Below are 21,452 nucleotides of genomic sequence, written 5' to 3' on the forward strand. Positions count from 1 at the left end.
CTCTGCATATAAGTTAAACAAGTAGGGTGACAGTATGCAGCCTTGACAGGCTCCTTTCTCAAGTTTGAATGAATCCATTGTTCCATGTCCCTTGTTAGTTTCTGCTGTGTGTGTGGGCTAAGTTGCTTCGGTTGTGTCTGACTCTTTGCTACTCTAGGGACTATAGCCCACGGGATTCCTCAGTCCATGGGGTCGTCCAGGCAAGAATACTGGAGCGTGTGGCCATGCCCTCCAGCAGGGGATCTTCCAACCCAGGGATTGTACCCGCATCTCTGTCTCCTGCATTGCCAGATTGGTTCTTTACCACCAGCGCCACCTGGGAAGTCCCAGTTTCTGGTGTACGACAAGATGAATCAGCTATATGTATATGTATATCCCCTCCCTCTGAGATTTCCTCCCACCTCACCGCTATTGCACCCCTCTAGGTCATTACAGAGCACCAAGCTGAGCTCCTTGTGATTTAAAGCAGCTTCTCACTAGCTACGTATTCTACACATGCTAGTGTGTATGTGTCCATGCTGCTCTCCCAATGCATCATGCTCTATGAAACCTTCTCCTTCTGCCCTGTGTCGCCAAGTCCATTTTCTACCTCTTCATCTCTATTCCTGCCCTGCAAACAGGTCCATCACTACCATGTTTCTAGATTCCATATATATGCGTTAATATATGATCTTTTATTTCCCTTTCTGACTTATTTCACTTGGTATGACAGACCCTGGGTGCATTCATACCACTACAGATGACCCAAATTCATGATTTTTTATGGCTGAGTAATATTCTATTGCATATATGTGCCACATGTTCTGTGTCAGTTCCTCCGTCAGTAGACATTTGAGTTGCTTCCATGTCTTCACTGCTGTAAACAGTGCTGCAAGGAATATTGGGGTGCATATATCCTTTTGGACCATGTTTTTCTCTGAATATATGCCCAGGAGAGGGATCGCAGGGTCATATGGCAGCTCAGTTTTAGATTTTTAAGGAACCTCCATGCTGTTCTCCATAGTGGCTGAACCAATTTACATTCCCACTGACAGAGTAGGAGGGGTCCTTTCTTTCCTCACCCACTATAGCCTTTGTTGCTTCCCAGAGGGACCTTAAAAGACAACTCTAAGTAATCCATGAAATAACCCACAAGGGAAAGAAATTGAGTTCAAAAATCTGGAGCTCAGAGAACACATTGCTGTCTTAGGACAGGGCAGTCCAGAATTTTGGGCCTCCTTTCTCCTCTGCCCCATATTCCAACACCAAGGGGACCAGTCACAGAAGCTGGTAAAGGAGGTAGAAAAAAGACATCGCTTCTCCCCTTTCTAGTCTCTCTTCCCCCAATTGCCTCTTCTGGCCAAGCAAGCACCCTCCTTGCAGCTAGCTCCCTCTTGCTTGGAGATGGGAAATTGCACCCTCAGATGAAGACACGAGTGTTGATTGATACACCGACTAAACATTTCAAGGAACCAACATTAAGTGAATGTAGAACTTCTTACCTGAGAAGTAACAGATATGTCAGAGGATTGCCAAGATTTTCATCCAGGGGAAAAGAAAATTCTTCCACCGAATAAATTTTCCAAGACAGCGGAAGACAAAGAGTTGCATTCAGCTACGCTCCAACTAGTTCTTTTTAAGTCATGGATACAGACAAAAACAGAAAGCCCGTCAGGCGATAGGACTGGACACTCATCAAAGAATGCTATAAGCACATAAGGTCCCACAGACTGTTTTAGCTGACTATCAAAGGGTAGATGCCATGCCTGGGGTAATGATGGTGGTCCTGGTGATGATGGTAGTCAAGTCATTGGCTCTTATTTTGGAAGACTTGAAATGTTGATAATTTACATAAGGATAGGAGGAGATGCCGAGGAGGTATGTGCTTAACTCCTGTCATTTCTATCACTGAGGATCATTCCAACCCTCCCTACTATCAGGTACCCTTGACCCTTGACAGAATTTATTCACAGTATTTCACCATCAACTCTCTGGTCACCACCTACCTATATCCTGTCCACTCTGCAAGCTTTCCTCTCCGGGGAACTCTGCTCTCAGACGCTGTCCTGATGCCCAACAACTCTTAGCTAAGCACGTGCCTTTATTTACAGAGGGAGATGGGACCAAGCTAAGAGAGGAGAATTAGGCAAGCTCGGGCAGCAGAATGAATTCTCTTGAGGAGAATGCAGGGTCCTGATTCCCAATTTAAGGCAGCAAGTGTGAAACCATTAACATTGTGGGGATTACACGTGGGTATCCTCCCACCCAGAGGGAGAGCCTGAGCTCTGCCAGTGTCTGACTCTACCAAGCAGTGGTGAGAGAACTGGCTTTTATTTACCCAGTAGCATGGCAGTCGGTGGGGGTCTCAGGCACTGGGATCAGGGGCTGGGGGGCCTCTGAGCTGTGGAGGGAAGAGGCCAGGGTAGATGAAGGTGAGGTGAGTAGGAGCCGGGAGGCTGAGTTCTCCTTGTGCTCCTCAAACAGTTGCTCCAGAGCCTTCATGTAGAGCCTGTGATAGTGGTCCACCTGCTCCTCGGTGGGCTGCGGGCGCTGGGGCACCGGGATGGTGTGGCCCACTGCAGGGACCGGGGGACACAGGTGCTGGGAGGGCCTCGGCTGCCCAGCCAGTTGATGGACTCCTTCTTCCTTGGAGACAGACACTCACCCACAGTGGTGATGGGTCTGGCCAAGGGCACCAGCCCCCACGACTTGGCTGAGAGGAGACCACGGCCCCAGAAGATGCAAGGAGAAATGTCCACGAACTTCTTGAAGACGATCTTCTTGAAGGTGATCTGGAACAGACGCTGCCAGGAGTCTGGGGCAAAAGCCTTCACTCTGAAGATGCCATTCTCCCCACAGGAGTACATGGGCACCAGAGAGGCGCCGGGAATGTGGGGAGACAAGAGAGAACAGGGCTGGTCAGATCAGCGGCTCTAGGAGGGTCCCCACATTCCTCCCCAACGGGTTCCCACTTCCCGAGGCCACTTGAAGCAAACGATGGTGCTCCAAAGAAATATCTAGAAGAAGGGACTTACATTTCATAAATGAATGTATACTCTACCTTCTTACATACATTTTCTCATGCAGCCTCAACTACAACGTGGTGGCAAGGTGGGTGTTAACCCTATTTCACAAGTAAAGAAGCCTGCAAGGTCTTCCCTGGGAGAGGGTGTCATAAAAGAATGTGAGCTGAGGGAGTCTGAGCCGCAGGGTCCAGCGATTCTCACTGTGATCCTGTCTCTCTCTGTGAGGGAGGAAGCCTGGGGAATGGGCACCAGGGCTGGGCACAGAGGAAACACTCAAGGGCTGCCCAGAGCGCCCTCTAGAGGTGGTCACGGTGTAAGCTCGGGACACACAGTCCACCTCCAGGGGGCGGGTGTGTAGGGAGAGAGTGTAGATCCCAGAGACACTGTGAGGTTCTGATCATTGAAGCTTGGCCCCGCTCACCCGTGCCTCACTGCCAGGCGGACAAAGCCTTTACGATTCCGGAGAGTGAGGTAGTGCTCCCTGGGTGGCATGCAGGGCCTCGTGTTCTCCCCCAACCAGGATGACCACAGCCTGGCCCAGCTGGGGCTGGGACAGAATGAAATCCAGGCTCTGGTGGTTTGTAGAACATAGTCCTGTGGACAAGAGGGGGTGCAGGGAGAGTCAGTATCCCCTCCTTGGACCCTTAGTGCCTCACCCTACCCTTAAGCTCAGGAAGGGTGAGATACCACCCTTTTCTTTCCAAACTCCTTACCCCTGTGCCTCAGTCCATGTGCGCTACAGCACCTCTCCCAGCAAGGATGCAGGACATTTGACCAATGCCACTTCCTGACCCCCTCGGTGGGTCTGATCAATGTGCAAGCCAAGTGCCTGCGGTGGGTGGTGAGCAGGGACCACTCTTTTTGGATTGAGGTGGGGTTGCCTTCTGTCACTCGGGACAGAACACGGTCCTCACCACAAGACATAACACGATCTCCATAGACTGGGCGGTGGAACATGCCATTCAGCGTGTCTCCTGAGAACCGAGATGCTGGGAACTGCTGGGAGGAGCCAGTGCTCTCCGTGCAGAAGCTACAGAAGCTTCCGACGGCCATGGTCCCATGTGGGTGGCACATTGGCACGTAGTTCCTGTCTGAGGGCAGCTCTACTGTTTTCACCAGCTGTGGTGGCAGGGGGCAGGATGAGGGAAAGAAAAGAAGGCAGGACACCAGCTGAAAGGGCTTCCCTCCCCACCAAGAGACGTGAGAGTTCAGGATCTAAGATGAGGTCAAAGGCACGAGGGTCCACTCTGGAACACCATCCCACCCCCTGCCCCGTTACCTGAGCTTAAGCAGCCAGAGGTGAGAATCCATCAGGGGGAGGAGTGGGGAGGTGGGAGGTAAGGGAGAGGGAGCATCCCTTGGAGGGTGACCCGTTACCTTAATGGGGAAATAATCACTCAGGTGTTTCCAAACAGTCCAGTTCCTCATCTCCAGAGAACCCCTTCTGCCTGGAGCAGAGAGAAGGGGGTGGGTGGAAGAATTACTATAGACACCATTTACCACCTCTCACTACTGGGGCCCTTGCTTAGTAAACCTGGGGAGCTGTGTCCTGGTCCAGAAAGAATCACACCATGTAGAGAGCAGAGAAAACCAGATGGAGGTGAAGAGGAGGAAGAAGGCAAGAAGGGAAAAGAAAGGGCCTGGGGAAAGATGAGAAAGGAAAACAACCTAGATTGTGAAACCACAATGACGTCTCCCCTCCATGCTCACAAATGAGATCCTTAGGCATCTCCCACCTGACTTCTGGCCCCTCCTCCCTTTGCCCCTCGCGTCCAGGTATGGGTTGGGGGGGCTGTAGCATTTTTCTCCCCACCCTCCCCCTCCCCTTCTTCCATAGTGGACCCCACACGCTGCTTCCCTCAGTCAGAAAGAGTCAATAGAGCATGTATTTGTAGATGCCCAATACTTCTAGCTACTGTTTCTGCAGGATTTTCATGGGGGGGAGGGTGGCTGGGCACTGGAAACTTTCTGGTGCTCCCCTTCTGCCAGCTGGACTCCAGGACCCCGGAAAAAGAACACTGGTTTCTCTAAGAGCCCCTGAAGCCTTTCTGGTCTGAGTGGCCAAGCCCTTGTGGCCTCCGGGAATCTCTTGCAGGGGCTGTGTGGATGTGGAGACTCTTGGGTCCAGAGCCCCAGACGTCTCCAGCCTCCCTACACACTGATCATGAACTTCTCCAGTGGGTCAGTCCGGGCTGGCCACTCGGTGGGTCTGGGAAGGCAGGGTAGGGAGCGTGCCACAAAGGTCCACCCCGAGGTGCATCCGAAATCTTGTGGGGCAGAGGTTGCAGAAGAATCCAGAGAGCCCACCCACTGGGTCCCAGCCCCAACTGTGTGATCTTGAGTATCCTGGAGAAGCGCCCTTGTCCGTTTGTGGGTCTCTGGGAGTGTCAAGGCCACAGGGAGATGTGGCTTGGAGAGGGTATCTCATCCCCAAGGTGAAACACCTCAGTGTTGCAAGTATTTTCCCACCTTTCATTTCAGTCCTTGCCCAGAGTCATTGAGGGGGCCAGTGGCTGCCTAGGTGAGCAGGAGGTGCCTGTGAGCAGGGACACGTACCAAGCCCCGAGCTCTTGGAACAACTGCCTGCGTGGCTCCATCTACGTGGGAGTGGGCCTTGTAACCTGGTCGGGGTCGCCACTGTGGGCAGAGGAGGAGTCAAGAAGGGTGGTCGCTGAGACGCCTTTAAGTCCCCTTCTCTCCCCAGGGATTCACCGGGACAGAGTTCATGGCTGTCACCTTGGCCAGCGTCCAGCCTGGGTGCGAGGCCGGCAGCCAGGTGTTCAGGTCCCATCCTGGGACGCTCACCTCCTGACCATGCCGGGGCCGTGAGCCTGTGGTGGAGCTGGGGGCAGAGCAGGTAGAAGCCAGTCTCATTGATGGTGCGGATAGGTGTGAGGAAGGGCAGGAGGATCCAGGGAACGTGCAACAGTAGCAGGGCCACTCTCAGCAGTGGCTGCACCTCTTCCTCTGCCCTTCCCTGGGTGCAGCTAGCTCTCCCTTGTTGTGAGTGAAAGTCGCTCAGTTGTGTCCGACTCTTTGGGACCCCATGGGCTGTAGCCTGCCAGGCTCCTGTGTCCATGGAATTCTCCAGACCAGAATACGGGAGTGGGTAGACTTTCCCTTCTCCACAAGATCTTTCCAACCCAGGGATCAAACCCAGGTCTCCCATGTTGCAGGTGGATTCTTTAGTGTCTGAGACACCCTGGAAGCCCAAGAATACTGCAGTGGTAGCCTATCCCTTCTGCAGCGGATCTTCCTGACCCAGGAATCGAACTGGACTCTCCTGCATTGCCAGTGGATTCTTTACCAGCTGAAGAAGTGAAAGTTGCTGAGTCATGTCTGACCATTTGCAATCCCATGGACTTTACTGTAAGCAGCCAGGCTCCTCTGTCCATGGGATTCTCCAGGCAAAAATACTGGAGTGGGTTGCTACGCCCTGCAACAGAGGATCTTCCTGATCCAGGGATTGAACCTGGGTCTCCTGCATCCCAGTTGGATTCTTTATGGCTGAGCCACCAGGGAAGACTTTAGCACCTGAGTTACCAGGGAATTCCTACCCTCAGATGCAGATTCAAATGTTGATTGCTAACCCAACTGAACATTTCTAGATACAAATGTTAAGTGGATGTATATAACTTGTCAGCTGAGAACGACCCAGATAATTCATGAGACTGCTATGAGTTTTCACTTGGACAAGAGAAAATTCTTCCACTGAATAAAATTTCTAGGATGGTGGAGAGCAAATCAATTTGTACTCAGTTACTTTTCAACAAGTGCTTCTCATTTAAGTCATGGATACAGGCACAAAGATAGTCAGCGAATAGGAGGGATGTAAGTTGAAGGATGTTATGACAACATAAGGTCCCTCACAATGTTTCAGGTGATTATTGGTATTTCCTTGGTGCCATGACTGTGATGATGATGGTGGTGAAGGACATGATAGTGATAAATTCATTGACTCTTATTTTACCAAACTCTTTTAAATTTTTTGATCTTAATAAGGTAATTTTGCGAAGAGTCCTTTCTCACCGAGTGAATGAAGTTCACGTGGACATAATGCTGGGCTTGCAGTAGGGCTTCATATGGTAAAATAAATCCCTGCTTCATATGCTCTTCCAGGCCCCAAGGAACAGGAAGGACAGGAGGAGATGCAGAAGGAAGCGACATACTTAACTCTCTGTTTTCTATCACAAGAGATCATGCGAAATCTCCTTACTGACAGGTACCTTGACCCTTGTCAGCTTTTTTCACAGTATTTCACCAACTACCTATTGTCTTCGGGTACCTGTCCACATTTGAAAGCCTAGCCCATTGGGATCTACCCTCCCCAACACCATTCCGATGCCCTATATTTCTCGTCTAAGCAGATGCCTTTATTTATAGAGGGAGAAAGGTGCCAACCAAGGGAGGAGATTAGACGGAAGCTAATAGAGCAGAATTTAATATCTGGGAGGAGAATTCAGGGCCCTGCTATCAGTCTGAGGTGGCAGTTCTCTGTCGATTAGCCTGGTGGTGGAATGCACGAGGGGAAACTTGCTCGAAGAGAGAGATTCTATCAAGCAGCGGTGAGAGAACTAACTTTTATTGGCACAGTAGCATGGCAGTAAGTGGGGTTCTCGGGCACTGGGTTCAGGGGCTGGGGGCAGGGGCAGGCTGGGAGGTGGGAGGGCTGAGGCCAGGGCTAGATGAAGGTGAGGTGAGTAGAAGCCGGGACACCGCAGTTCTCCTTGTGCTCCTCAAACAGTTGCTCCAGAGCCTTCATGTACAGCGTGTGATAGTGGTCCACCTGCTCCTTGGTGGGCTGTGGGCACTGGGGCACCGGGATGGGGCGGCCGACTGCAGGGACAGGGGGACACAGCTCAGGGGAGGGACTTTGGCTGTACACACAGCTGATAGCGGCCTTCTTCCCTGGAGACGGGCACTCACCCACAGTGGTGATGGGTCTGGCGAAGGGCACCAGGCCCCAGGACTTGGCTGAGAAGAGACCACGTCCCCAGAAGATGCAAGGAGAGCAGGTCAGGAGCTTCTTGATGGTGAGCTGGAACAGACGCTGCCAGGAGTCTGGGGCGAAAACCTTAACTCTGAAGATGTCATTCTCCCCAAAGGAGTACACGGGCACCAGAGAGGCGCTGGGAAGGGAGGGGCAAGAGAGAAGAGGGCTGGTCACATCAGGGGCTCGAGGAGCACCCCCAAATTCCTCCCCCATAGGTTACCACTTTCCTAGGCATTAGAAGCAAACAATGGTTCTACAGGAAAGATCTGGATGAAGGGATTTTATTTCTTAAGACCAATGCGTATTGGACCTTCTTATATACATTTTCTCATATAGTCTCAACTACAACATGGTGGCAAGGTGGGTATTAACTCTGTTTCAAAAATAAGAAGTGTGCAAGGTCTTGCCTGTGAGAGGGCATCATAAAAGAATGTAAGCTGAGGGCATATGAGCCCCCAGGGTCCAGCGATTTACCCTGTGATCCTGTCTGTCTCTCTGCATGGGAGGAAGCCTGGGGAATGGGCACCAGGGCTGGGCACAGAGGAAACACCCAAGGTCTGCCACAAGCATCCTCTAGAGGTGGTCAAGGTGTAAGCTTGGGGGACACACAGTCCACCTCCAGGGGGCCGGTGTGTAGGGATAGAGGGTAGATCACCAGACACACTGTGAGGTTCTGACCATTGAAGGCAGCCCTGGCTGGGCACCCACTCACCCGTGTCTCAGTGCCAGGCGGACGAAGCCTTTACGATTCTGGAGAGAGAGGCAGTGCTCCCCTGGGATGGCATACAGGGCCTCATTGGCCCCTCCGACCACGATGACCACAGCCCTGCCGAGCTGTGGTTGAGACAGAACAAAATCCAGGCTCTGACGGTTCACAGAACATGCTCCTGTGGGCATGAGGTGGTTCAGGAAGAGTTAGTACCCCCTCATTGGCTCCATAGTCCCTCACCTCTCCCTTTAGTACACTAAGTATTAGACATCATCCCCTTCTCTCCAAATTCCCTACCCCTGTGCCCCTGTCCACATGTCCTGCAGTGCCTCTCCCAGCAAGGACGCAGGACACTTGGGCCAAGCCACCTCCTGACCCCCACTATGAACCTGGCCAATTCAAGCCAAGTGCCTGGGGTGGGTGGTGAGTGGGGGGTCACTGGCCAGATTGGGATGGGGTCACCCTCTGTCACTCAGCTCAAACTCACCACAGGACAGAAAGTACTCTCGATGGCCTGGCAGGTAGAAGAGACAATTCAACATGGCCACTGAGATCTGAAGCCCTGGGAACAGCTGGGAGAAGCCAGTGCCCTCCGTGGCGAAGTTACAGACGCTTCCGAGGGCTATGATCCCATGTGGGTGGGACGCTAGGACGTAGTTCCTGTCTGGGGGCAGCTCTACTGTTTTCACCAGCTGTGGTGGCAGGGGGCAGGATGAGAGAAAGAAAACAGAGAAGGCAAGACACCAGCTGAAAGGGCTTCCCTCCCCACCAAGAGACGTGAGAGTTCAGGATCTAAGATGGGGTCAAAGGCACGAGGGTCCACTCACCATCCCACCCCCTGCCCTGTGACCTGAGCTTAAGCAGCCAGAGGTGAGAATCCATCAGGGGGAGGAGTGGGGAGGTGGGAGGTAAGGGAGAGGGAGGAGTGGAGCATCCCTTGGAGGGTGACCTGTTACCTTAATGGGGAAATAATCGCTCAGGTGTTTCCAAACAGCGCAGTTCTTCAACCACGGATAACGCCTTCCACCTTGGGCAGAGAGATGAGGGGGGAAGAATCACTACAGACACCATTTATCAGACTGGTAGACTCCCTCTACCCAGGCCCTCGTTCTTGTTGTTTAGCTGCTAAGCTGTGTCCGACTCTCTGTGACCCATGGACTGCAGCATGCCAGCCTTCCCTGTCCTTCGCTGTTTCCCAGAGGTTGCTCAAACTCATGTCCGTTGAGTGCGTGATGCCATCCAACCGTCTCACCCTCTGTCACCCCCTTCTCCTTCTGCTCTTGTTTAGTGCTCACCTTGCTGGGGTGTGTCCCAGTCCAGGAATAACCACACCAGGTAGAGAACAGAGAGACACCAGAGCGGGGTGAACAGGAGGAAGAAGCCAACAAGGGAAAAGAAAGGGCCTAGGGGAACGATGAGAAAGGAAAATGGTTTAGATTGTGAAACCCTCTCCCCTCACCAGTGAGATCCTTGTCCGTCTCCCTGGTAGACTTTGGCACATCCCTCCCTTTGCCCTGGTCCAGTAGGGGTGTTCCAGCCTTCCTAGCCTACCTTCCCTTTTCCCACCTTCCCAAGTGGACCCCTGCTCCCCTTACCCAGGAAGACGAAGCAGAGCACATACTGGTAGATGCTCAGGACTTCTAACCACTGTTTCTTTAGGGTTTTCATGCTGGGGGTGGGCAGCGGGTCGGTGGAGACTCCCAGGTGCTCCCCTTCAGCCAGCAGGGCTCCCGAACGGGGGAAAATGAGATGAAGGCTTTGGTAGGAGCGCAGGAAGCCTTTCTGGTCTGAGTGCCCAAGCGCTTGGAGCCTCACAGAATCGCTTGTAGGGGGCTGTGTGCATGGGGAGCCTGTCCCATCAGAGCCCCAGAGGTCTCCAGTCTGCTCTCACTTATCATGAGCTTGTCCAGTGGGTTGGTCTGGGCTGGTCCCTTCTTGTGACTGGGAGACGGCCTAGGGGGCGTGCCATGAAGGTTCAGCCCTCGGTGCATTAGAAATCATTGTGGGGAGGGGTTGCAGAAGAAGCCAGAGAGCCCACCCACTGGGTCCCAGGACTGACTGTGTGATCTCACCAACCCTGGACGAGCGCACCCTAGTGTTTGCGGATCTGGGAGTGTCTAGACCACTCGGAGGCGTTACTTGGCGCGGGGATCTCAACCCTAAGGACAAACACACCAATACACAAGTTTATTCCCAGGTTGAATTTCAATCCTCAGACGCACTCCTCCAGGAGCCTGAGGCCAACTAGATGAGGAGGAGGTGCCTGTGGGCGGGGAACTGCGGAGAGAGCCGCTCAACGGAGACCGAGACCGAGAGCAACGCGTGCGCATGCGCTGAAATGCCCCCTCTGCCCCACAGCCCACCCAGTTGTACTGGGATGGGATCCCCCACTGTGGGCAGAAGGGGATCAAGAGGGGTGATCGCTGAGATGCTTTGAAGTCCCCTTCCCTCTCAAGGGATCCAGTGGGACAGAGTTCAGGGCTGGTGGGTTTGCCAAATGCCAGCCTGGAGGCGGGGCTGGCAGCCAAGTATTGAGGCCCCAACCTGGGACCTTCACCTCCCAACCATGCGGGGGCCTTGACTCAGGAGGGGGAAGCGGGCTGGGGAGCCTGGGAGCAGAGCAGGTAGAAGCTTCAGGTGTGGAGGGAGGAGGCCCTGGGGCCTGGAACATTCCTAGGGCCACTCTCACCAGCAGCCCAGTGTTTCCTGTGTCTTTCTAGTCAGAACCTCGGTGGGCAGAGAAACTGTGGAAGGGCTCATTCTCCCCAAAAGAGAAGACTGGCACTGGGGAGGCTCTGGGGGCACATGGGACGCCTGACTCCAGGGCCCCGGAAGGGGGGCTCCTCCCCAGCAGCCTTGCCCCAGAGGCCACCAATGCCACCCCCCTACCCCCACCTCCCAGGTTCCTCAGCAGTGTTTCATTGCCAACTTGACAAATCCTTTCTGATTGCAGATCTGCAAGCTTAGCGATCTGATCTGGAAACTGGGCATTGACTCCAGCTGGCCCCAGGGCCCACCCAAGGCCAGAGGTCTGGGCCAGTGGGGCCCACCATGTGGGTGTGTACCCTGAATAGCAGGACCTGGCCCTGAAGGGTAGAGGATGTACAGGAAGCTTTAATTCCTGAGGAGTAGCTTAGATCCCAGTGGAGAGACCTCTGGGGGCATGGCTTTGTTGCAAACGCTAAGAACTGGGGAGCCCCTCTAAGAGAGAGCCCACTGGGCTGGACACACCCTCAAGTTAACTGGGGCCAGTCCTCACCGTGACCATGGCCCAGTTCAACACTGACCAGAGGCGATAAGCCAGCAGTTTTCAGGTAATGGAAAGTGTCCTTTCTTCTTGTTGTTGTTGAGCTCCACTGTGCCTTGTGGGATTTTACTTCCTGACTAGGCACTGAACCTGGGCCCTAGGCAGTGTGAACTCAGAGTCCTACCCATTGTACCACCTGGGAATTCCTGGATCATCACTTTTTAAAATAATTTTTTAATGAAAAGAAAATTTGACTTCCCTGGTGGTCCAGCACTTAGGAATCCTCTTGGGGAGGCAGGAGATATGGGCTTGACCCTGGTCTGGGAAGATTCCACCTGCCACGAGGCAACTAAGCCCATGCGCTACAAGTACTGAGCTGGAGCCACAACTACTGAAACCTGAGCATTCTGGAGTCTGTTCTCAGCAACATGGAAGGCAGGTCCATGAGACGCATGTGCACCACCAGTAGAGACTAGCCCTGGCTTGGTGCAACTAGAGAAAGCCCTGCATGCAAAAGCAAGACCCCAATGCAGCCAAAAATAAAATAGAAAAAAATTAAATTAAAAACTTATTACAAATATTTCACATTGTTTATTTATCACTGGCTGTGCTGGGTCTTTGTTGCTGTGCAAGGGCTTTCTCTGGTTGCAGTGAGCGCAGACTACTCTGCCTTGCTGTGCATGGACGTCTCACTGTGGAGTCTTCTCTGCTTTCAGATACAGGCCCCAGGCTCATGGCTTCAGTAGTCGTGGCTCCCAAGCTCAGGAGCTGCGGCTCCTGGTCCATAGAGCTGCCAGGTTTTAGTCGTTGTGGCCTTTCAGCTTAGTTTTCCTCGGCATCCTCAGTTGCTCCGTGGGATCCTCTTGGACCAGGGATCCCATCTGTGTCCCCTGCACTGGCAGGCCGGTTCCCGTCCATTGGATCACATAAAATCGCTCACAATGTTTCAGCTGATCCTTCATATTTCACTGGTGCCATGCCTGTGATGATGATGGTGGTGATGGACATGATGGTGATAAATTCACTGGCTCTTCTTTTGACAAACTCTTTTAAATTTTTTGATTTTATTAAGTTAATTTTGCCCAGAGTCCATTCTCACTGGGTGAATGGGTTCTTGTGGACCTAATGCTGGGCTTGTAGTAGGCTTCATATGGTAAAATAAATCCCTGCATCACGTGATCTCCCAGCCCCCAGGGAACAGGAAAGATGGGAGGAGAGGCAAAAGGAAGCTGTGTACTTAGCTCTCTCTTTTCTATCAAGAAGGCTCATTCCAACTCTCCCTTCTGACAGGTACTCTTGACCCTTGTCAGCTTTTGTTCACAGTATTTCACCATCTACCCTATTGGCTCCACCTACCTAAATGCTGTCCACAATTCAGAGAATAGTTCATCAGGGATCTACCCTCCCTAACACCACTCTGATCCCCTATATCTCTTAGCTAAGTAGATGCCTTTATTTAAAGGGAGAAAGGCCCCAGCCAAGGGAAGAGACTTAGACGGAAGCTGATTGAGCAGAATTCAGTCTCTGGGAGGAGAATTCAGGGCCCTGCTATCAGTCTAAGGCAGCAAGTCTGTCTTGATCAGGTGGAGATGGAACCCACATGGGCAGGCTCACTCCCAGAGAGAGACTCTACGAAGCAGTGGTGAGAGAACTGACTCTTACTGGCACAGTAGCATGGCAGTAGGTGGGGGTCTCAGGCACTGAGATCAGGGGCTGGGGATGCCGGGAGGCGGGGCGGGGTGAGGCCAGGGCTAGATGAAGGTGAGGCGAGTAGGAGCCGGGGGGCCGCAGCTCTCCTTGTGCTCCTCAGACAGTTGCCCCAGGGCCTTTGTATAGACCACATGATAGTAGTCCACCTGCTCCTCGGTGGGCTGCGGGCGCTGGGGCACCCGGATGGGGTGGCCCACTGCAGGGACAGGGGAACACAGGTCAGGGGAGGGGCCTCAGCTGTACACAGCTGATGGCCGCCTTCTTCCCTAGATAAGGGCACTCATCCACAGTGGTGATGGGTCTGGCCAAGGGCACCAGGCCCCAGGACTTGGCTGAGAGGAGACCACGGCCCCAGAAGATGCAAGGAGAAATGTCCAGGAACTTCTTGAAGTTGATCTTCTTGAAGGTGATCTGGAACAGACGCTGCCAGGAGTCTGGGGCAAAAGCCTTCACTCTGAAGATGTCATTCTCCCCACAGGAGTACACGGGCACCAGAGAGGCGCTGGGAATGTGGGGAGACAAGAGAGAACAGGGCTGGTCAGATCAGCGGCTCTAGGAGGGTCCCCACATTCCTCCCCAACGGGTTCCCACTTCCCGAGGCCATTTGAAGCAAATGATGGTGCTCCAAAGAAATATCTAGAAGAAGGGACTTACATTTCTTAAATGAATGTATACTCTACCTTCTTACATACATTTTCTCATGCAGCCTCAACTACAACGTGGTGGCAAGGTGGGTGTTAACCCTATTTCACAAGTAAAGAAGCCTGCAAGGTCTTGCCTGGGAGAGGGTGTCATAAAAGAATGTGAGCTGAGGGAGTCTGAGCCGCAGGGTCCAGTGATTTGCACTGAGATCCTGTCTCTCTCCTGCGAGGGAGGAAGCCTGGGGAATGGGCACCAGGGCTGGGCACAGAGGAAACACTCAAGGGCTGCCCAGAGCGCCCTCTAGAGGTGGTCACGGTGTAAGCTCGGGACACACAGTCCACCTCCAGGGGGCGGGTGTGTAGGGAGAGAGTGTAGATCCCAGAGACACTGTGAGGTTCCGACCACTGAGGACAGCCCCGGCTGGGCCCCACTCACCCGTGCCTCAGTGCCAGGAGGACGAAGCCTTTATGGTTCCGGAGAGTGAGGCAGTGCTCCCCTGGGATGGCATGCAGGGCCTCAAGGGCTCCCCCGACCAGGATGAACAGAGCCTGGCCCAGCTGGGGCTGGGACAGTATAAAATCTTGACTCTAGTGGTTTGTAGAACATAGTCCTATGGACAAGAGGGGGTGCAGGGCCAGTCAGTACACCCTCCTTGGCTCCCTAGTCTGTCACACCTGTGCTTTTGCACAGGAAACGTGAAATAACCATCCCTTTCCAGACTCCCTACCCCGTCCCCCTGTCAGTGTGCGCTACAGCGCCTCTCCCAGCAAGGATGCAGGACACTTGCTCCAAAACTATCCACTGATGCCCACTGTGAGCCTGGCCAATGTTCAAGTCAGGTCCCTGGGCTGGGTGCTGGGTGGGGGCTACTCTGGCAGGCGTCAGGTGGAGTCGCCTCCTCCCCCTCGTCTCTAGACTCACCATAAGACATAACATAGTCTCAGTAGAATGGGATGTAGAAGATGCCATTAAGCGAGGTTCCCGAGAACCGAAGCCCTGGGACCTGCTGGGAGATTCCTGTGCTCTTAGTGCCGAAGTTACAGAAGTTTCCGATGCTGGTGATCCCATCAGGGTGGGCAACCAGCAAGTAGCTCCCGTTGACGAGGACCTCTGCGGTTTTCACCAGCTGTGGGGTCCAGGGGGCAGGATGAGGGGAAGAAAGCAGAGAGGGCAGGATACCAGGCAAAAAGTCCTCCCTCCACACCAACAGACTTCAGGGTTCAAGGCCCTACAGTGGGGTCAAGTGCGCACAGGGTCTCCTGTGGACTACCATCCCAGCACTTGCCCCAGTGCCTGAATATAGGCAGCTGTGGCGTCCCGAGTGAGGAGGTGTGAGTACATGGTTGGAGGTATGGGAGAGGGAGGAAGAGAGCATCTTTTGGTGGGTGACCTGTCACCTTAATGGGGAAATAATCGCTTAGGTGTTTCCAAACAGTCCAGTTCCTCATCCACTCAGAATGCCTTCCACCTAGGGCAGAGAGATAAGGGGGGAAGAATTACTACAGACACCATTTATCACCTCTCACTACCTGGGCCCTTGTTTAGTGCTCACCTTACTGGGAAGTGTCCTGGTCCAGTAATAACCACCCCAAGTAGAGAGCAGAGGAACACCGAAGCACGGTGAAGAGGAGGTAAAAGGCAAGAAGAGACAAGAAAGGGCCTGGGGAAAGGTGAGGAAGAAAAATGAATTAGCTTTTGGAACTCCAATGGCTCCTGCCCACCACCCCCACCAATGAAATCCTTGACCTGCTGCTGGCTGGACCTCTGGGCCTCTCCCTCCCTTTACCTTGGTGGTTCAGGTAGGAGGTCTCCAGCCTTTCTCCCCTTCCCTTCCCCCTCCCACCTTCTCTAGAGGACCCCAGCTCAGCTCCCCTCACCCATGAAGAGGAAAGTGAGCACGTATTGGCAGGTGCTCAGTACTTCCAGCCACTGTTTCTGCAGGGTTTTCGGGCTGCGGGAAGGCAGCAGGGCGGTGGAGACTTTCAGGCGCTGCTCTTCTGCCAGCAGGGCTCCTGGACCAGGGGGACAAAGGATGGAGGCCTTCACAGGAGCTCGAGTAACCTTTCCAGCCTGAGTGGCTAAGTCCCTGGGGCCTTCCACGATTGCTTGATTGCTCGTAGGGGACTGTGTGTGGGTGGAGACCTGGAGCTCCACAGGTCTCCAGGCTTCTGACAACTGATCTTGAAACTTCTCCAGTGTGTGGGTCTGTGTGACTGCTGGGCGGGGCTGGGCGGTGAGTTAGGGCCTGACATGCGGGTTCACCCCCAGGTGCGTTAGGAATCTTGTGGGGAGGGGTCCAGAAAAAGCTGGAGAGCCCACCGACTGCGTCTCAGCTGAGACTGTGTGATCTCGGCTAGCAGTTCCTGGACTCTCACCCTGTTTCTGTTTGCGGGTCTCCAGGAATGTCTAGGCCACTGAGGGGCACGGCCAAGCGCGTGGATATCCATGCCACGCACAAACCCACCAGCCAGTTCAGTTCAGTCGCTCAGTCGTGTCCGACTCTTTGCGACTCCATGGACTGCAGCACGTCAGGCCTCCCTGTCCATCACCAGCCCCCGAAGCTTGCTCAGTCTCCTGTCCATCTAGTCGGTGATGCCTTCCAACCATCTCATCCTCTGTCATCCCCTTCTCCTCCTCCTGCCTTCATTCTTTCCCAGCATCAAACTCATCAGCATGGCAGGTCAATCAGGGCAGAGTTCAGGGCTGGTGTTGTTGCGAAAGGGCAGCCAGGATTTCAGGCCCCAAAAGCGAAGCTTCACTTCCCAGAGCACGCTGGAGCAAGCGGGAGGAGTGGGGGGCGTGACACCAAGGCCCACTCCCAGGTGCTTTAGGGACTCTGTGATCTCTAGGGTGGCCAGCGGATCCTGGTGTGTTTGCGGGTCTTCAGCAGTGTCTAGGGCACTGGGAGGTGCAGCCAGGAGTGGCACTACTCCAGCCAAGCACAAACACAGCAACGCCACAGGTGATTTCCACCTTTAATTTCAGTCCCCATGACATACACCGAGGGGGCCACGGGGGGCTGGGGGCCGCCTAATTGAGGAGGAGGTGCCTGTGGCGTGTCTTATGCTTTTGGAAAGCTGGGAGAGCCGCTGCAGGTAGTCCACACTCAGCCGTCCACCAGCGTGGAGGTGAGCCTCGGGGTTTGCTGCACTGGGATCGGGGACCCAGCTTGGGCAGAAAGAGGCCAGAGGGGCGATCACTGGCAGCAGCCAGCAAATCCTCCTCCTGGCCCCCAGGATCAACTGGGACAGAGTTCACGGTTGGCCCAGGTGTCAGGGGCCAGCCTGGGGACGAGGCTAGCTGCCAGAATTTCAGGTCCCAAACATGGACCTTCACCTCTCAGTGCAGGTAGAGGCCTGAAGATTGTCACCTGAGTCCTCCTGAAAAGAGGGAGGAGGGCATTGGGAGAGTGGAGCTGGGACCAGGTGCTCCCAGAGGGGAGGAGGGCAGGGAGGAGGTGACCGTAGGGACTGGGGGTCCTGAGACCCAGGGCTCCCCTGCTCACCAGCACACAGGGTGTAGTCCCGGAAGACAAGAAGATGGAGGTGATGGGGCAGCTGGAGCAGGTGGGGCCGGAGGCCAGGAAAGAGGCAAGAGAAGCCACTGGTCTCTGCGCTGAAGGTGTTGAAGGCCCCGAGGACCAGGACCCCAAGAGGGTGGAAGCTCCACCAAGAGGTAGTTGAGGGAGGGACCCAACTCTGTGTTGTCCACCAGCTGGGGACGCAGGGTGCACACCAGGGGGCTTCTAAGTTTGGACGTTGGGGGTGACGGTCCCAAGGGTCTACCCTGAAGCCCAGCTCCCACCCAGCACAGAGTTCCACAGTGCCTCAGCGAGATGGGGAAGTGGTCCCAGAAATGTCTCCAATGGCCCAGTTGGGGACCCAGGCACAGCCGCGGCCTCCTGCCCAAGGTGTATTTCTGTCCCCATTGAGCCCATCCAGGTAGTGAATTCTAGGATCCAAGCCCAGCTCAGGAGTACAAGGAATAAGGCAGTCAGGCACCCCTCGACTGGAGGTGGTGGGAGGGGGTGTGAGGACTCTGACTCCAGAGGTTTAAGTCCCCTCTACCCCTTCCCTGTTCCATGGTTTCAGGCCCATCTGTCCAATCTACATCGTTCTCACCTCTTGAAGGAACACCCCCCCACCAAGAGATTCCAGCCCTGCTTCCCCCCCCCCACACCTTGGCATCGGGAAGCAGAGAGCCAGGCCCGGGGTCCTCAGGGCTTCAGCGACTCACCAAGCTCCAAAACGGAGAAGATCCATTGCAGGAAGGCACACACCTGGAGGCCAGTGGAGGCGGCTGGCCTTCTGCAGAGGGGAGTCACACAGGAGCCACTGTGGCTCTGAAGCTTTCTGTCTTCTGGCCCAACCCCCTGGCTCTGACCCCTGACCTGGGTTCTGCCCTCTTTTCTGCCCCCTCTGCTGACCTGAACAGTGGACCATCATGAGCTCTGGAAAGGGAGGGTTACACTGTTTGGGTTCACAGGGCTGTGACCAATAGGACCCAAAGGGGAGACCAGGGACATGGCTTGGAGTCTGGCGGTGAGGAAGGTGTTTGGACTTTGTGGAGGTCAGGACTGGCTCCCTGTGACGAGCAGACTGGCAGCGCCTTGAGCCAGTGGAATTTGCCACGTGTGTGTGTTTGTACCCTGCATAGCAGGGCCCCCCATTTGTCACCCAGGCCTGGCCCCTGTGCATTAGAGGACCTACAGGAGGATTTATTCCCTGAGGAGCAGCTTAGGCCTCTGTGGGGAGACCTCTGGAGGGAAGGGTTTTATGGGAAAGGCCAAGGACTGGGGAGCCCCTGCAAGTGAGAGTCCCCTGGGCTGTGGGTGCTCCGTCCATGTGGGCCAGGCCAGTCCTCACTGTGACCATGGCCCTTTTCAACACTGACTAGAGGCTGCGGAGCAACCACTTTTTCCAGGTTAGGGACTGACACCTTTTTAAATTAATTAATTTTTTTGGCTGCTCCTTGCCTTGTGAGATTTTAGTTCCCCACCAGGGATTGAATCTGGGCCCTTGGCCATGAGAGGGCAGAGTCCTAACCACTAGACCTACAAGGAATTCCTAGAATGTCACTTAAAAAAATTTTTTTAAATATTTTGATACAATTTTTAAAGATTACTTTTCTTTTTTAAAAAATTTTTGTTTATTTTTTGGCCACACAGTGCAGCCTGTGAGATCTTACTTCCCCAACCAGGGCTGGAACCCTGGCCCCCTGCACTGGAGACAGGGAGTCGGAGCCACTGACCGGCCAAGGAAGTCCCTGAAGGTTACTTTTTGTTTCTAGTTCTTACAACATGTTGGCGTTATTTCCCATCTTGGACAAACATCCTTTGAGCCCATCTTAAACTCAGTATTTTATGATGATGCTGATTTCCCCACCCTTACATCTTGACCCTCCCCACTGGTACGGCACTTTTTTTTTTTTTTGAATGTCACTTCTTTATTTTTTAATTTATTCATTTGGCTGCGTTAGGCAGGACCTTTCATTCCAGCACACAGACTCTCTAGTTCTGACACAAGGGTTCCCCATCCAGAGGAGCCAGTAGTTGAGCTGTGCAGGGTTAGTTTCTCTGTGGCATGTGGGATCTTAGTTCCCTGACCAGGGATCGAACCAGCATCCCCTGTACTGTTAAGGTGGATTCTTAACCACTGGACCACCAGGGAAGTCCTGAGCCACATTGAATGTCACTTCTTTTATGGAAGTCTGACACGCAACTGTCAGAAGCCTCGGTCACATGTTACATTCTCTCTTGGCACAAAATACTTTCCCTCCATCACCATGATTTTTTGTTTTTTTAAACGTGGCCCATTTTTATAGTCCTTATTGAATTTGTTACAATGTTGCTTCTATTGTTTATATTCTGCTTTTTTGACCATAAGGCATGTGGGATCCTACCTAGCTCCCCAACCAGGTATCAAACCCACACCCATTGCATTGGAAGGCAAAGTCTTAACCACTGGACCACCAGGGAAGTCCCCCGTCATGGTGATTTTCTGATCAAAGTCTCCCGTACACCGTGAGCAACAAGAAAATTGTGCTCATCGCTGCAGCCGTCATGATGGGTGCCCAGCACATGGGAGATGCTCCATGAATGAAGGGTGGAGACAGGACAGGCAGCTTCCAGTACCACTTAGGCTGGCACACCCTTTCTGCCCCGGTCCTCTGCCTCACACTTGTGCAGCTTCATTGACCAGGGACCGTCTGTTAAGAGATATTTCCTCCTATCCCTGCTCAGTCCACTCATATCACAGGGCAAGTGATGAGGGTGGCAGGGGCCTGGGTGAGATGAACTTTAGAGTCTGGCCAGAGAGATGCTCAGTCCACGTGGGAAGGTGACCCGCCCAGGGAGCCAGGAAGGATGGAAGGATGGTCTCATGGATGAAGTTTTCCTGGGAATCCGGGTAGGAGGAGGGAAGGACAATCTAGCTGTGGATGCAAATGGAATGTTGGAAGCTGGAAATGTCCTAGGACAGGTGCTTGGTTTTTAAAAGGCTTCTGCCAGGGAACATTGGGAGATCAACACAGGAAGGCAGCTGGTGCAAGGCTGGGCAGGACCAGGCTAAAGGTGCCTGCTCTGCTCTTCTCAGGGCACCTCCAGGGGTCTCTGCAAGCCTTTGATGGTCCCCTTGAGACTAGAGGCAAAATCAGCTCCAAGAGATCTTTTTTTTTTCAAGGCTGCTTCCCTTCCCCTTCTTCCAGGAAGCTTTCTTGGGTTGACCCTCCAGATTCCCTTCTCCTTTCTGTGTGACTAAAAGCTGAGGTCCAAGAGGCCCCAATAAGTTTCCAGCCTGTCTTCCCTGCTACCATGCATGTCCCAGCACTGTCCCTGGACCCCAGCTCAGGGCTGTGCATCTCTCATCCTTTCTGCACGGGAGAATATGCCATCAGGTGAGGAGAGAACTGGGGACAACAGTTTGTGTGCTGTGAGTGGGGGTGGGAGGCTCTCATCTCATCCTGACAGGGGAAGTCCTCCTCTGGGTTTGGCCTCTAACATATACCTCCCGAGCTCTGGAATGACAAGGAAGCTTCTGGAGTCCCACTCTGTTCTAATATCATGTTTCCACCATTTCTTCTTTTCAGTTCTCCTTTGGGGTCACCCCTGGTCTCCCCTCTGCTCTGGGTGGTGGGATGGACAAGGGG

General features: G+C 53.7%; 1 protein-coding gene and 2 pseudogenes across 1 annotated transcript; all 3 read right to left on the reverse strand.

Annotated features, from left to right (window-relative positions):
• Positions 1-2,344: 2,344 nt before the first annotated feature.
• LOC145532266 (2-acylglycerol O-acyltransferase 3-like) lies at positions 2,345-5,879 on the reverse strand (annotated as a pseudogene).
• Positions 5,880-7,570: 1,691 nt separating this feature from the next.
• LOC145533448 (2-acylglycerol O-acyltransferase 3-like) lies at positions 7,571-11,039 on the reverse strand. Its single transcript, XM_081560856.1, has 7 exons — positions 10,303-11,039; positions 10,003-10,110; positions 9,664-9,734; positions 9,195-9,399; positions 8,711-8,885; positions 7,932-8,134; positions 7,571-7,841 (listed from the first exon to the last, which is right to left on the reverse strand). Exons 1-7 carry the CDS (start codon positions 10,373-10,375, stop codon positions 7,687-7,689), a joined length of 990 nt encoding a protein of 329 aa, XP_081416982.1. The 5' UTR covers positions 10,376-11,039; the 3' UTR covers positions 7,571-7,686.
• A 2,666-nt stretch (positions 11,040-13,705) lies between these two features.
• Positions 13,706-19,607, reverse strand: LOC145532267 (2-acylglycerol O-acyltransferase 3-like; annotated as a pseudogene).
• Between the last annotated feature and the right edge of the window lie 1,845 nt (positions 19,608-21,452).

The sequence above is a fragment of the Giraffa tippelskirchi genome, chromosome 13 (assembly GCF_054371585.1).
Source record: "Giraffa tippelskirchi isolate mGirTip1 chromosome 13, T2T-mGirTip1v1.2.pri, whole genome shotgun sequence".
In the NCBI taxonomy this organism is placed as follows: Eukaryota; Metazoa; Chordata; class Mammalia; order Artiodactyla; family Giraffidae; genus Giraffa; species Giraffa tippelskirchi.